At 33.4% G+C, this 16,118-nt stretch overlaps 1 protein-coding gene and 1 long non-coding RNA gene across 8 annotated transcripts in view; one reads left to right on the top strand and one right to left on the bottom strand.

The window, feature by feature from the left end:
- Positions 1-16,118, top strand: part of LOC115217118 (gonadotropin-releasing hormone II receptor-like) — a 583,545-nt gene that overhangs the window by 566,032 nt on the left and 1,395 nt on the right. For 6 of the 7 annotated variants that reach the window (XM_029786720.2, XM_036507458.1, XM_036507455.1 and 3 more), the window contains 2 exons: positions 2,049-2,263; positions 9,413-12,055. In XM_029786720.2, the coding sequence (XP_029642580.1) occupies positions 9,820-11,238 (1,419 nt within the window). In that variant the 5' untranslated portion in view covers positions 2,049-2,263; positions 9,413-9,819 and the 3' untranslated portion in view covers positions 11,239-12,055. Of the gene's footprint in view, positions 1-2,048; positions 2,264-9,412; positions 12,056-16,118 lie in introns of those variants that run through there. The other variant, XR_005001277.1, reaches the window with a different exon arrangement.
- Positions 5,306-16,118, bottom strand: part of LOC118765415 — a 21,655-nt gene continuing 10,842 nt past the window's right edge. The window contains exon 3 of the long non-coding RNA XR_005001278.1: positions 5,306-5,318. This is a non-coding gene — a long non-coding RNA (uncharacterized LOC118765415). The remainder of the gene's footprint in view (positions 5,319-16,118) is intronic.

The following is a 16,118-nucleotide window of genomic DNA, read 5'->3' as shown; positions in this document are numbered from 1 at the left end:
TGCAATGCCCATCTTGAAGGTATTCATGTAGACTTTGAAAGAAGATACAATGATTTATTAAAGATGGATTATCCACTCTGGTTTGCAGACCTAGAAAATTATGAGCCAGATGAAAATTTTGAGTTTGCTGAAATGTTGCTGGATTTGAAAGAAAATATGAAACTGAGAAGAAGAGTTGAAAAAGAAGGTGTCTTTGCCTACATATCGATAAAGGAATCACACACAAATATTTTTCGACATGTAGAAGCAAGCATCATTTCTTTCCCTGCCACATGGATGATAGAATCTGCATTTTCAGCTGTTGTAGATATTTTAAGTAGAAAAAGAAATAAATTAGATGTCAACAGCAGAGGAACTATCAGACTCAGATGAAATGAGCTCATTAAAATTGATTATGATATCTTGTGTCAGAAACACCAATATCAAGCTAGTCACTAGCTGAATGGACTACAAATGAATGACTTTATGAAAAACGATTTTGATATCTTGTGTTTATCGTTTGTTTGCTAAAATAAATTTTGAAGTGTAAATAGACTATATTGTCTTTTCATTAAGCATTTTAGTGTGAATATAGAATGGCATAACGTAAAAGTAGAAGTGGTCCCTAGAGATTTTTTCAAGTACAAAATGGGCCCTATGCTGGAAAAGGTTGGGAACCACTGTTGCTGGTTTATGATTTCTCTTAATACCTGGCTGAACCCTATTTTATTTATTTAGGTCAAATAGTGTTTTTCAGTATAATATGTATGTATGTATGTATGTATGTAGGTATGTACGTATGTATGTATGCATGTATGTATGCATGCATGTATGTATGTATGTATGTATGTATGTATGTATGTATGTATGTATGTATGCATATATGTACGTATATATGTGTGTATATATGTATACATGTATATAGATATGAATATGTATGCAAATGCATGTATATATGTATATGTATACATATACATCTGTATGTAAGTATATATACATATAAATGCATATACATGTATTTATACATATGCATATATATATATATATAATATATATATATATATATATATATATATAATATATATATATATATTATATATATATATATATATATATGTATACTTATGTATGTATACATATACATCTGTATGTAAGTATATATACATATAAATGCATATACATGTATTTATACATATGCATATATATATATATAGTGTGTACTGTTCTGTTATTGGTTAACATCAACAAAGAAAGTACTCCATCCTGTAACCGATAAATATCATTTAATAAACAAATTCACATCTTCATCTGTTTCCAAACAAGGTAATATTTTTTCCCATTGCTAGACATGTTTTTCATGGAAGATTGGAAATGAACAACGTCACTTGTATGACTGTGATACTCAATTACAACCATCACGTGATGTCAAGACAAGGACACACACACACAGACATGATGGGCTTCTTTCAGTTTACACGTATATGTATGTATTTATATATATATATATATATATATATATATATATATATATATATATATATATATATATATATATATATATATATATCATCATCATCCATGCTAGTGGCACGTAAGAAGTACCCAGCTTTTGGTATTAGGAAGGGTATCCAGCTATAGAAACCATGCCACAACAGGCTATTGGAGTGTGGACCATTCCTCAGTTGACCAGCACTTGTCAAACTGTTCAACCCATGCCAGCATGGAAAACAGATGTTCAATGATGATGATGATCATCATCATCCTTTAATGTCTGTATTTCATGCTGGAATGGGTTGAGCAGTTTGACGACAACTGACAAGCAGGAGAGCTGTACTACGTTCCAGTTTGATTTGGCTTGAGTTCTATGGGTAGATGCCCTTCCTTATACCAACCACTTTACAGTGAATTACGTGGCACTGGCCTAAGTGATTTTTGTGTGGCACCAATCTTATTCACCAGGGGAAGCAACAACAACACTTCTGCTGTGGAGGATGGGTCTTTATATAAACATACATACTTATAAACATAAACATACATACTCATGTGTTTTAATATTTTAATCGTTGCAGAATCCCAATACCAGACATCTCGTGCCACCCATTGATGTTTTGTGGATCACAGGATCAGAAGGTGGAAACTATTATTATTCATTTGGTGGTTGACACAGAATTGAAGCATACACATCTTTACAGGAGAGAAGCATTCCTTGTAAACTAATTAAAGGCACAGCAGAAGACCTTAAGGTTTACATGGGATCATCTGCTCCTGATCTTCAATAGAAAAGGTAAATATTGTCTTTTTTTAAACTGAAACATTTTACTCTATTTACGTTGATCTTTTTTAGCTTAGTGCTAGGTCACAAATTTCCGTTTGTATAGTCCGTTAAATTAACTTCATTATACTATTGGTATTATCTTATTGATTATCCATGGAGAATAAAAGTTTTAATGAATTTCAGTGAGAGTTGAACTCATGACATATAGAGATGTAACTAGAACTGCAATGTGTTTCACCTTCATTTCTATTTCAGCCACACTATTGTTTGTACTTACTCCATAAACAATGAAGGAGACTGTAAGTGGTATTCAATTGGCTAAAAACAGTGCCCCAGTCTTCTTTGAACCACATTGTATAGTCTTAAAAAGAAAAAGTGAACCAACTGAAAACTGTAAATACACTGTGTCTGAAAATTCCACAAAATAGTCAATTGCTGGAATACTGCAGGTTTCCTTGATCAAGGATGATCCTGTCCTGCATAACTGGGAATGCATATGAATCAAAAGTTATAAAAAACTGAATAAACCTGCTTGGGAAGTAACTAGAAATTTGGAATACTGGGGTAATGTGGTTGGATAAGAACTTTTGAAGGTGCTGTTCTGATATGGTTCATAGTAAATTAAAGTAAATCTATCAATTACACCTCCTCTCTAAGTGTGGTAGCCTTGTGTTAATGTAAAGTGAAAATATATAATGCAAATGGCATGAAGAGGAGAAAGGCTTCTGGTATCTTTGTAATTCAGTCTTGGCCCATCATCAATATAATTACCTTCACTTGTGTTTAAGAAATGCATCACACTATAGAATACTTTGTCCCTTAATATTTTAGCTTCCACTCCTGTAAGTACTAACTGGATTCCAAATTTCTAGTTTCACTCAGTCTACTTAGGAGCTTGTTGTGTCCCAGCATATGTGCTGCTTCTTTTAGTTTTCATATTTTCCAGTGATGTTCTCTCTCTATTATTTTAACTGCATCCCACAGAGAGAGGTGGTCTCCATTCTTCCATTCATTCTCTGACCTTTGTATTTCAAAAACTTTTTAATCTGGCGTGTCTTCTATATACATAGGAGTGGCTATGTGGTAAGTAGCTTGCTTATCAGTCACATGGTTCTGGGTTCAGTCCCACACAAACATATACTTATAAATATATATATATATATATATATATATATATATATATATATATATATATATATATATATATGTATGTAAAAAGTAAAAAATATATACAAACTGGGACAAGAACGTGAAACACCTAGAAGACGACACAAGAACCACAGGACGGGACATTCAAAGCCCTCAGTCATCAGTCAAGAACCGGATCATCTTCGCAATTTCGGATGATATATATATATATATATATATATAATATATATATACGACAGGCCTCTTTCAGTTTCCGTCTACCAAATCCACTCACAAGGCTTTGGTTGGCCCCAGGCTATAGTAGAAGATACTTGCCCAAGAGGCCACTCTGGCCAACCAAAGCCTTGTGAGTGGATTTGGTAGACGGAAAGTGAAAGAGGGTTGTCGGATATGTATATATATATATATATATATATATATATATATGTATATGTTTGTGTGTCTGTGGTTGTCTTCCCACCCCCGCCATCGCTTGACAACCGATGTTGCTGTGTTTATATCCCGATAACTTAGCGGTTCGACAAAAGCGACCGATAAGCGACTAAAGGCGGTGCTCCAGCATGACCGCAGTCAAATGCCTGAAACAAATAAAATAATTAAATACTACATATATATATATATATATATATATATATATATATATATATATACGACGAACTACTTTCAGTTTCCATCTACCAAATCTATTTCCAAGGCTTTGGTCAACCCGAGACTATAGAAGGAGACATTTGCCCAAGGTACCACGCCGTGGGACTAGATCTGGCACCATGTGGTTGAGAAGCACAGACCCACGCCTCCACCTTTGTTTAAAAGTTTCAAGAATTTTCTCAGAAAATATGTATTAACTTTTTTTTTTATCTTGTTATAATATTATATAAATTACAACTTTCAACAAACCTGAGGAAAAGGCCACGAATTCTAGAAAAATATTTCTAGAAAGTTTATTTTAAGTTCCTTCGACTGTCTGGAGTTAAATTTAGATTCATTGCTTTTTATTTTATCTAAATAGTGACTATATACATTGTTAATGCATCTATATAAATGTACATATACACACACATATAAATATATATTCATATATGATTGCCTGTCTGTCTGCATGTATGTATGTATGCATGATGGCCATCAGTTTTATATATAAACTTGTGAGCGCGCGTATGTTATAGATATAAGTGTATGTGCGTGTATGCATGTATATATATATATATATATATATATATAAACACACACACAGATACATATATGTACAAATTAAACTGGGTTTCAGTTCTCGACTGACGTCTGTTTTTCTGTACAGTCCATTAACTACCAAAAAAAAACAACAACAGCAACAGCAAAAAGAATAAAAAATACAACACCCAGCGAATGTAAACTTCAAGACTTGTTGGCAGCAAACTAGACAGATGGGAAAACCTGTATTAGTGTTTTGTGTCTAAAGATAACTTGTAGCGTCACGGCTAATGGCGATGGGTAACCTATATGAGAAACCTGATGCAGGTTGCAGAAGGAAGTAGAAATCCTAGAAGGGGACGCTCAATACACGGCCATATGTGTGTATGTATGTATGTATGTATGTATACATGTATGTATGTATGCATGTACGTATGTATGTACATATGCACGTATGTAAACCTGATATATACACACATTTATATATAAGTATATATATACATGTTACACACACGCACATACTTGCGTATGTCTTTATATGTATATGTACGTGTGTGTGTATGCATTATGTATACATATGCATACATATACATATGTGTATATATTATACATAGCACACACACACACACACACACATATACATACATGTGCCTGGGCACATCATATGCAAACACAATGATAGGTATACATCATTACACGAGATTGCATTACACGAGTCATGCATACACTCACATATATTTATATACTCACATATACATTTACACATGGTTATTCCAGTGTGTGTGTGCACATACACACACACACACACATACACATCTCACTGTATCGATCTGATTATCGGGTGTTATTTTACACCGCTGGCCACAATGCACAATCTTGCATTGTCATAGCTCTCCAATGATGACTCCGCCCCCATGCTAGATAGGCGGGCAGACCAATGTACTCCTAAGCGGAACACCATTTCGACGCGGACTTACCCTAAGTAAACTGATGTAAGCTGAAATGAAATGTTTGTCTTTATTTTCTCAAGAACAGCGCACCTCTAGTCAGGGAATCGAAAGCACAACTCCGTGAGCGTGAGTACAACCGCCTACCGACTAAGTTATGGATACGACACACATACGACAGGCATCAACGCAGCTTCCGTACTTCAAATGCACTCAGAAGGTATGGCAGGGTGGTGTTACCCCGCAATGGGATTGAATTCAGGGGCATTAGATTCTAAATCAAGCTTCCTGACAGTACAGTCATGCCCGCGCTTATACGAAACAACTAAACAAACGGTAACAACGAATCTCAAACATACTCACGTACTCAAAAAAAAATTTTAATGAAATGAGTATAAAATAGACATATATGTAAATACATCTTATATTTTTACTTGTCTCACTCATTAACCTACGGTCATGCTGGGGCACCGCTTTAAAGAACTTTTAGTCGAATGATTCAACCCCATTACTTATCTTTTTAAAGTCTGGTATTTATTCTATTGACTCCTTTGTCGAACTGTTAAGTTACGGGAACGTAAACACAGGAATACCGGTTATCAATCTGTGGTGACACAAGACACGCACACATACATACACATTCACACACATGTATATATATATTATATATATATATACAGACATGTATGCACACACACACACACACCACACACACACACACATATATATATATATATTATATATATATATATATATATATATATATACACATATATATGGATCTATCTATATGTACATTATCTACATTTGACGGATAGGAAAATATTAAATTTCTAAACCCTAAAATCCACTCCATAATTGCCTACGGGCATATAGCATAGTGGTTAAGAACGCGGGTTACATACCCCTAGATCCTGTGTTAGATTCAAAAATACCTTAGGAATGAGAACCCAGGTTCCCCGAGACACCTGATGAAGGCTGGAGGGTATATCAGCCGAAAGGTTGTGTTACAAATAAACAAGATGAGGACAAATCACCCCAGTACTTCTTTTTTAAATAAGATAACGAAGCCTCGTACTTATTCTATCGGTCTGTTACGTCGAACTGCTAAATTACATGTTGTCAAGCACTCTTGGAGTAATCAGAAACGCAAATAAATATATATATAACTGTGTGTGCGAGTATGTGTGTGTGTGTGTGAGAGAGAGAGAGAGAGAGAGTGTGTGTGTGTGTGTGTGTGTGTGTGTGTGTGTGTATGACAGACTTATTTCAATTTGCGTCTACCAAATCCACTCACAAACTTTTGGGTGGCCCAAGGTGATAGTAGAAGACACTAAAGAAGAGACCCGAAGTGCCACTAAGTGGGGCTGAACTCGGAACTATGTGATTGGGAGGCAAACTTCTTACTATACAGCTACTCTGTGTGGAGTAATTATACAACAGGAAAACAACAGTATTCTAGATTTTGGTTTTACAATATCAATTTACTTCGTTTTTTGTAATACGGTATTAAGACAATATAACTCTCCCCAGACACAGCTTATCAATTTAGTTTCTGTAAAATACCCTTGTTTGGGGAAGGGTTGTTTTTGCTGGATTGGTGTGGGGGTGATATGTAATCACAATCGTGTCTCGCCTTATTTGGTTTGTTTTTTGCTGGTTTTTTTTTGGTTTTTTTTTGCTTGGAGCAAAGTTTGTTTTATATACTTTCAGTGGAAGTTTTACTTCTTTATTTCTTAAGAAATCGCCTGTTTGTTTGTTTTCAATTTTCATCAATTTTATGAGACTCCATTGTAACATAAAATAATAACGTTGTTAATTATTATGAATTTTGTGTCATATTTGCTGTTGTCCTCTTCATAATTATTTTCGATGTATTAGATATTTTTTGCCGTTGTTCATTATTTGGACTTTGTTTTGTTTTGTATTTTTTTATGATGGATACATTTGTTGTCTCTATTCTTACTTTTTGTTAAAAAAAACAATTGAAAACAGACGTATTTAATTGCTTGGGAACCATTCAACAATATGCATCCATGCATCTTAATTGCAAGCAAGAAGACACAAGATGTTCTTGTGACAATCACAAATAAGTCGTAGAGAAAAAGAGGTAACAATTACAGAACGTATGTGAGAAAAGTCAGGACTGTCTTAATAGCATTATGGGCCCCGGGAATATCAGGGCACTAGGCCCTATAGTATTCATCTATTGACAGTAAGCCACAACATGCACAAATCTGATTTAGGCCCCTAGACCCGTGAGGCCCGTGGGCAACTGTTCAGTGTATCCATCCCTAAAGACAGCATTGAGAGAAGGATAAATAAGAGAGAAGTGATTAGACAGATATATATGTGAATAAGTATGCATGTGTATGTGAGTGTCTACACACGTGTGTGTGTGAGAGAGAGAGAGTGTGTGTATGAGCGGTGTATGTGTGTGTGTTTGGTATGAATGTGTATATTATTTCTCTATGTGTGTATTTACCATTAGATTTTCTAAGGATAAATTCATGTACAGCATTCATAAGACGTGTGCACATGTGTTTGTTTTGTATCAATACACGTATGCACGCATGTACGCATGTCTGTGCGCACGCGGATAGGTAAGAACATATTCAGGTGCATGTGTGGATGTGACATTGTTATGAATATCTTGTACTTGTGTTTAAGTATTGTAAGTACGTGTGTGCGCGCGCACACACACTGCGAACACATTAAGCGCGAAACTTTCTATAAATCGTTAACATAATGAACAAATTCTTCTATTTTAAAGTATCTAAAAGTTAACAGCTCAACGTATTAGATGTATAATAATGATATACAAAAATTGCAATAATTTAGGACTGTTGTTACTGCAATTCCTAAATAAAAGGTGCAAAATTTTTGTAATACACCTCGTAAATATAGTTCTTAAACTTGGATCTTGCATCTTGTATTAAGCATAGATATGCACACGAATACACAAATAAATACGTACATATATATATATATATATATATATATAATATATATATAATATATATATATATATAATATATATATATATATATATATATTATATAATATATATATATGTATGTATATATAACTCCAAGAAAGTTAGAGGTTGTGAATTCAACCAACTAAGGGATAATAATATCAATCCAATATACTGCTGGTAGAATACCCAATTATCAATATACAAGTGTTTTTATTGCATTGTGTACTAAATGGGTGAAGGTAAAGAAATATTTTACCATTAATTTATAGAGCTATAAGAAAATGGGGAGATCAATAGGTGGTTCAACTTTTAGACATTATATTATATTGATCCCCTCCATTTTCTTATTGCTCTCTCTCTTTCTCTCTCTCTCGCTCTCTCTCTCTCTCTCTCTATATATATATATATATATATATATATATATGTGTGTGTGTGTGTGTGTGTGTGTGTGTTGTGTGTGTGTGTGTGTGTGTGTGTGTGTGTGTGTCTGAATATACAGCATTGAGTATTTGCGGCACAAAAGTAAAATCGTAAAAGCAACAGCATTACCCATATATACACTGTAGACGGTTGAGACGGTAGAGCAACACATTACATTTTTTAATAATTATTTCCCATCTATCCAGTTCAAAACTGAAAATCTGTCTTTCATCCTTGTATGAATGCTAAAATATATAAATAGCATTTATACACTATAATCGATAAATTTATAATTCCATTCCCCAATCAAAAGTTTGTTCTGTAATTCTGAAAGAAATTCATAAAAATTGATATATTTCGCTTTGTTTTGTTTTTCTCTGTGTATTTTTGATTGCTTGTTTGTTACTTGCGTTAAAGTTGTTTTTATTTACTAATTATAGTTGTTTTGTTATATATTTATAATCTACTAATTCATCTATTTTATTTTGCTAGGTCCTGGATGTCGGTCCAGTGGTCATGAAAGCTAATACTTACTGGAGCTGACTAACACTGCAAAACTAGCGACACAACCAATAATAACAATAATTCCTGAGATAAACACAAAGACTGTTTACTGTAACAAAATGTCTGTTATTCATCCCTGATGCATGAGCTTTCTAGAAATTTAAGACTGGAATCCTAAGAAGAAAATATCTTATTAAAAATGTCGACGTTGATCCTGGAAAGGAATTGGTAGAAGCTGATACTTTCCGTTGACTAAACATCCTCTTTGTAATAATAATAATAATAGTAGTAATAATAATAATAACAATAATTATAATTATAATGATAATGGTAGAGAAGACAAGCCAAAACAACCTGGTATATGTTTGTTTGTCCATCCACATTCTGGAAACATAATGGAAGCTGACAGAAATCGCAAAGTTATTATGGTCGAACCTTTGACTAATGAACAGCATATCTTTGCTTATAACGTCTCCAATATAACTGATAGTCCAGAAGCGGGACTAAATCAGTTCGGAACCACTATTGGACCATTAGATGACCAGATTTGGACTCCAGACGTAATCCAACGTGTCGCGTCACTAGTTGTGATCATGGTCATTACATTAATAGGAAATACAATAATCATAATAGTACTGACTTGTAGTAAATATAAGAAGAAAAACAGTCGTGTGAATATTTTCATTATAAATTTAGCTATTGGGGACCTGACTGTGTGTTTCGCTACCATGACTACAGAAATTCTATTCGTCTGCTTTGGTGAGTGGGTCCTAGGACCTGCTGCGTGCAAGATCTTACCTTACCTACAGATTGTCACTCTAGCTAGTACGACCTTCATACTCACTGCCATGAGTTATGACCGTTTCATGGCTATCTGCAACCCATTAAATTTTAGAAACACCATTCACCAAGCTCGAATATCGATTGCAGCAGCTTGGATTATGGCGTTCGGATTCGCTGTACCACAGCTCTTCATTTTTGTACAAACTATCAAAGGGGTACATCCAAATGGTAAGAAAAAATATGGTTGCCAAACTCATGGTTACACTGGAGAATGGCAAAGAAAAGTTTATTTTACCTTTTTGACAACATACATTCTCATCATACCGGCCATTCTGATCTCATATTTCTATATCAATGTAGTGCTTGCTGTTTGGCGAGCAAGTCGAGAGATAGTCAACACAGCAGGAGAAGGGACGCTTCGTAGGAGTGTCCCAAATCGCAGTACAATACCACGCGCCAAAATCAAAACAATCAAAATGACTTTAAGTATTATAACAACTTTTATTGCTTGCTGGACCCCATATTTTGTTGTCAATCTGATACGAATATACAGCAATTACAAATACGATATTCCAGCTACGGTGATTGCTTTCGCTGAAACAATGGCCCTCTTACAGAGTGGGTTGAATCCTTTGGTTTACGGTTTTTTCAATATTAAGCTGAAGAGAGGACTCATGGAGGTCTTCTGCCCTCATAAGATACCAAGACTGAACAGGAATCAAAGTTTACGCACTGTGCTGCCGACAGAGTGTGTATCTGTCGCTGAGGATTTCAAAAGCTCTCGAAGTTCTGTGCGAAGTGGACGAGAATATCATCTTGTTAATCAGACTAACAACGTACCAACTCCAACAGGTGACAGACAACGAAACCAGAGTTCCATTATTACAGAAGAAAACACGAACGGGTACAGATTACGGGTAAGGTTTACTCCCAAAGAAACAACTCATCCAGCGGATAGTAAACACGGCGAAGAAAATACTCTGGAAGAGGATTTACAGCCAAGTACCGAATGTGAAACAACAAAAGTATAAACTATATATTGAAATATTTCAAAAGAAACAAGTGAAGCGATCTTGAAAGAGATATCTCAAATGTGTTCACATCAAACTCATCAGTCAATATATGTATATATCATTCTATGTTAATGCTTAGAGACCCCACATACATGCATGTATAAGCATATGTATATAGCAGGAAATATGTATGCGTGTGTATGTATATACGAATATATGTGTGTATGTGTATCAGTTAATATATACGTATAGAATATACTTATATACTGACATGTATATGCATAGAGATACGTACATGTATATATGTGCATATGTATGTATATATGTATGTATGTGTGTGTGTATGTATGTATATAGTGTTGCAAATACCTGGTACATACTAGTCTGTAATCTGCATACTAAGAAAATGAAATACCACGTTTTTCGTACGTAGGAAAAGCTCAGAGAAATGTACTTGAGTGTGTCTAGATACAAGTAAACATTAGCTAGGCACAAGTACATGCATAAATGCATATATATATATATGTGTGTGTATATATATATATATATATATATATATATATATATATATATATGTATGTATATATGGTTCCATATGTACTTGATGAAATCAAGAGGTAAACCAGTGAACATTTTCAAACACAGTGTGAACATCGTAGCGAGCTACCTTTAAAAGCCGGATATATTCTACCAATAGAGCGAAGAAGTAAAGAAGAAAGTGAGAGACACATAGAGAGAGTGAGAAAGAAAGGACGAGAGATATGAAAGATATTAATGTATTTATATTTTTTCTTTTGATAGAGATTAGGAATGGGAAATATATATGTGTGTGTGTGGATGCATCTATATATATATGTATGTATATATATATACATGCACACATACACATATATATGTATATATCTATCTATATATTCGTATATATATATAAATATATATATATATATATATTATATATATATATATATATATATATATATAATATATATATATATACATACATATGTATATGTATACATATGTATATACATAAATATATGAATATATGTTTGTGTATTTTTTTATCTGTATGAGGATATATGGCACTCCCCATGTCATGTCCGACCAGGAAGCAAGCTTCATGTATCCATCAGCTTGTTCCATTTTGATACATAACGTATTGTTTATTCTCATAGCTCACGCATGCATGCAAGGTTATCAGTCTCCATTAACCTATTTACAACTGCCGCACAGGGGAAACATAAATAGATACAAACACACGCACAGACATGCATACAGGTATATAATGATGTTTGTATATATGCGCATGTATATAGATATACACACACACATATATATACATATATACATAGATATATGTATATATATATGTGTGTGTATGTATGTATGTATGTATATATATATATATATATATATATATATATATATATATATATATATATATATATATATATATTATATATATATATAAGGAAGGATGAACATTGACCTTTAGAATGCCAGAATTTCGTCAAAAATGTATATATATGCATATATAAAGAGAGAGACGTATGTGAATGTATAAAACACACACAAGCACACACATTAGTTTTTCTGTTCAGGATGGATAAGTTTGAATGCAAATTTTTTAGTATCATCCATGAATCATGTATTCAATTCAACCCCATTTTTACAAGTTACTCGTTGAAACGAAGTACTACCATAAGGACAATGTTCAAAAATGCAAAAGGTGTATAAAAGAAAGTCGTTTGCGTATGAAAAACGAGGATATAAACCTAGCAATAAAAAGATTTTTAAAATATAGAGTCAAACTACTGAGGGCTTAAGGTTTTCTTTCTTTTCCAAAGAGAGGAACGGAGATGAACGAAATGTGGAACTGCAAAGCAGGTATAGTCTAGATATTACATCCTTCTGTTAAAATATTCCACTACCATCATCCCATACGGTTTGTATTTCGGTGGCATTCAGTAAAATCTATACTTTCCAGAGACTGAAAATTACAGAACTCTAAATAAGCAAGAGAAGAAACAATCTTTTGGTCTTCAAAATATCGAAGAAGATTAAATACATGATGTTTTTTCCTATTGGTGTGGCACGTTTTAAACAAGCACAGATATTACAAATAACACGTGATACGTCATTACAATACATCCTGTATATAAAATATAATCAATTTATATACCATTAATATAAATTTTAAGGGCTTCGTCAGGAAACGCAGCGCCGGTGACTCTTTCATGACCGCTATTACGTATAAGAAGAATAATGAAGTTGACTTCAGTGAAGTGATCTAGTGCAAATGCTTGTAACATAGCAGAATTCACTGAGGTTTACCAAAGAGCAGCCAGGGTGACGGATTAAGTATAGTAATTATGGACAGGAAAAAAAAATTATTTTCTGACAGGCTTCCATGTGGTTTCCGTCTACCAAATTACCTAAGCAAGTCGTTGTCGATTCCGAAACTCTGGTAGAAGACTCTTGGTAGAAGACTCTTGGTAGAAGATTTGTCAAAAACACATGTGATATAAAAAAAGCTTATACGTTATGTAATATTTACTGTGAAATACGGTGAGTTGAGTGGGTGTGGTAATGTATTCCACAGTGACGTGGCTAAAATGTTGGTTCTGTTGTTGTTATATTATTCCTTAGTTATAAAATTTCTTCTAAAGATCTTCCCTTAATATAGTTAGTGAGTTAGTATTAATACAAAATTTCAATGTAAAATTTGATCGATGAAGGCTTTTGCCTTAAATCGATTATTAAATGCCCAACTAATGAACTATTCAAGGAAGACTTGAACAATAATATCGAATTATATACAAACATACATACACACACACATCTCTGTGTGTGTATGTGTGCGCTCGTGTGTGTGTGCGTGTATGTATATGCATATATGTAGTTATTGAATTATAAGTATAAACAGACATATATATGCTTACATTAATATATGACCGCGGCTCTGAGCTGAAACTAGAGGAAAATACATATATATATATATATATATATATATATATATATATCTATATATATTATATATATATATATATATATATATATACATATATGCATTATTTGTGCATGTATGCAAAATGTATGTTGTGAATATGGGTATGTGTGTGTTTGTGTGTGTACATGTGTATATATAGAGAGAGAGACAGATACACAGACAGGCAGAGACAGAGCGATAAGGAGAATGAATATGCATTGAAATTCATGCTCGTAAATATATGTGTATTGAAGAATAGTACCCAATGCAAGAAGTAGAGTTTAATAATATAATTGACACTTTTAGAATTGTTTCTTTAACTTTCACATCTGATGATCGAGCGATAGTTAATATTACCATTTGCTGAAAATTAGAAAAGGTGCATCTTGGTATAACAGTTATAATATTTCATCTGTATGAGTGTGACATGTGCTCGTGCGCATGTGTATGTGTGTGTGAGGGTAATCGTATGTCATCCACGTGCGTATTACTGTTATTGTTGCTGATGTTGATGATTATGACGATGATGACGACGACGATGATGACGGTAACCATTATCATCGTTTTATTTCCAAAGTAAAAAAAATACAAAAGAAATTATTTTCATGAAATTTATTAATAATAATATTAATAAAAATCTACAAAAAGAGAAAAAGAAAAAAAAAACTTGCCTTCTGTGTTCTAAAAAACGACTTTTTTAAAACAAATTGTTTAATCATACTTGAAAATACTGCATAAAATCACACACTAACACATGCACACAAATATGTGTGTGTACATATATATATATACCCACACACACATACAAGCATATACATACATGTCTAGATACATATATACGAACAAACGTGCATCAGTACATACATGCACTCTTGTTATACATTATATTCATACACACTCATACGAAGTCTCCCGTAGTCTGGTCTGTAATATCGTTTTCTGATAAATATGGCGACAGTAATTCTCATAAGCTTCATCTACATATCATAGCTAAAAATACAATAGCAAATTATGATAGTAGAAACATAGGATTGGCTATTAACCTTCCTGTCTTTTGCCACTATATGTATGATATTTCACTATTCAGTTCTACATTGGCATGAAAAAAATATTTCACTGTAATATTTAGATCGTCAATATATATTTTTAAAATATTGATTTAAGAACAAGAGATTTGTTTTCAACAATGACGACTAAATTATTTTGACGATTATGTTTTAATTTAATACTGTTGTCATTACCTGTTTTTCAAGAGACCAGTGAAATGCAGAAACGGTAGCGAGACAGGAACGGAAAAAAAAGAGAAAATTCCGTGCTCTATATACGTCCGGCTAAATTTTCAGTTCAAATTCCGCCGAGGTCGACCTTGCTTTTCGTAATCTTGGGATTGCTAAATTAAGTCCCAGTGAATTACTATAATGATTTAATCGACTGCTATATTCCATCCAAATATGTTGCTGGGCTACAAATCATTATTTTATTCATAACAGAAATGGTGGATTGGCATGGGTTGTACAGCGCTTAAAACAATACCCTAGTAACATTCGTTTTCCTTCTTTACGTTTTGAGTTAAATTCTGCCATAATCGCATTTTGCTTTCATTTTTGCAAAGGCAATATTATAAATAACAGTTGACTACTGAGGGCCAAATTAATCGTCTGTAACTCACGCACACATACACGCAGAAATTATGACCCTGTGCAGAAGATTTAAATCGCTATTTTTAGTTTTCTACTAGCTTGGCTAAAGCTTGCGAACTTTCAACAACAAACTTATGTAAAATAAAGCAATAGAAACGTTAACTCATATACTTACTTATAGATGTAACAGCAATAAAATCAGTTGAAAACTAAAACAGAAGAAACTGTTAAAAGAAACTAATCAGCCCTCATTGAGAAGGTAACAGTAC

Source organism: Octopus sinensis, linkage group LG11 (assembly GCF_006345805.1).
Source record: "Octopus sinensis linkage group LG11, ASM634580v1, whole genome shotgun sequence".
In the NCBI taxonomy this organism is placed as follows: Eukaryota; Metazoa; Mollusca; class Cephalopoda; order Octopoda; family Octopodidae; genus Octopus; species Octopus sinensis.
The sequence above is the reverse complement of the archived record's forward strand: the minus strand, read 5'-3'. Positions and strand labels throughout refer to the sequence as shown.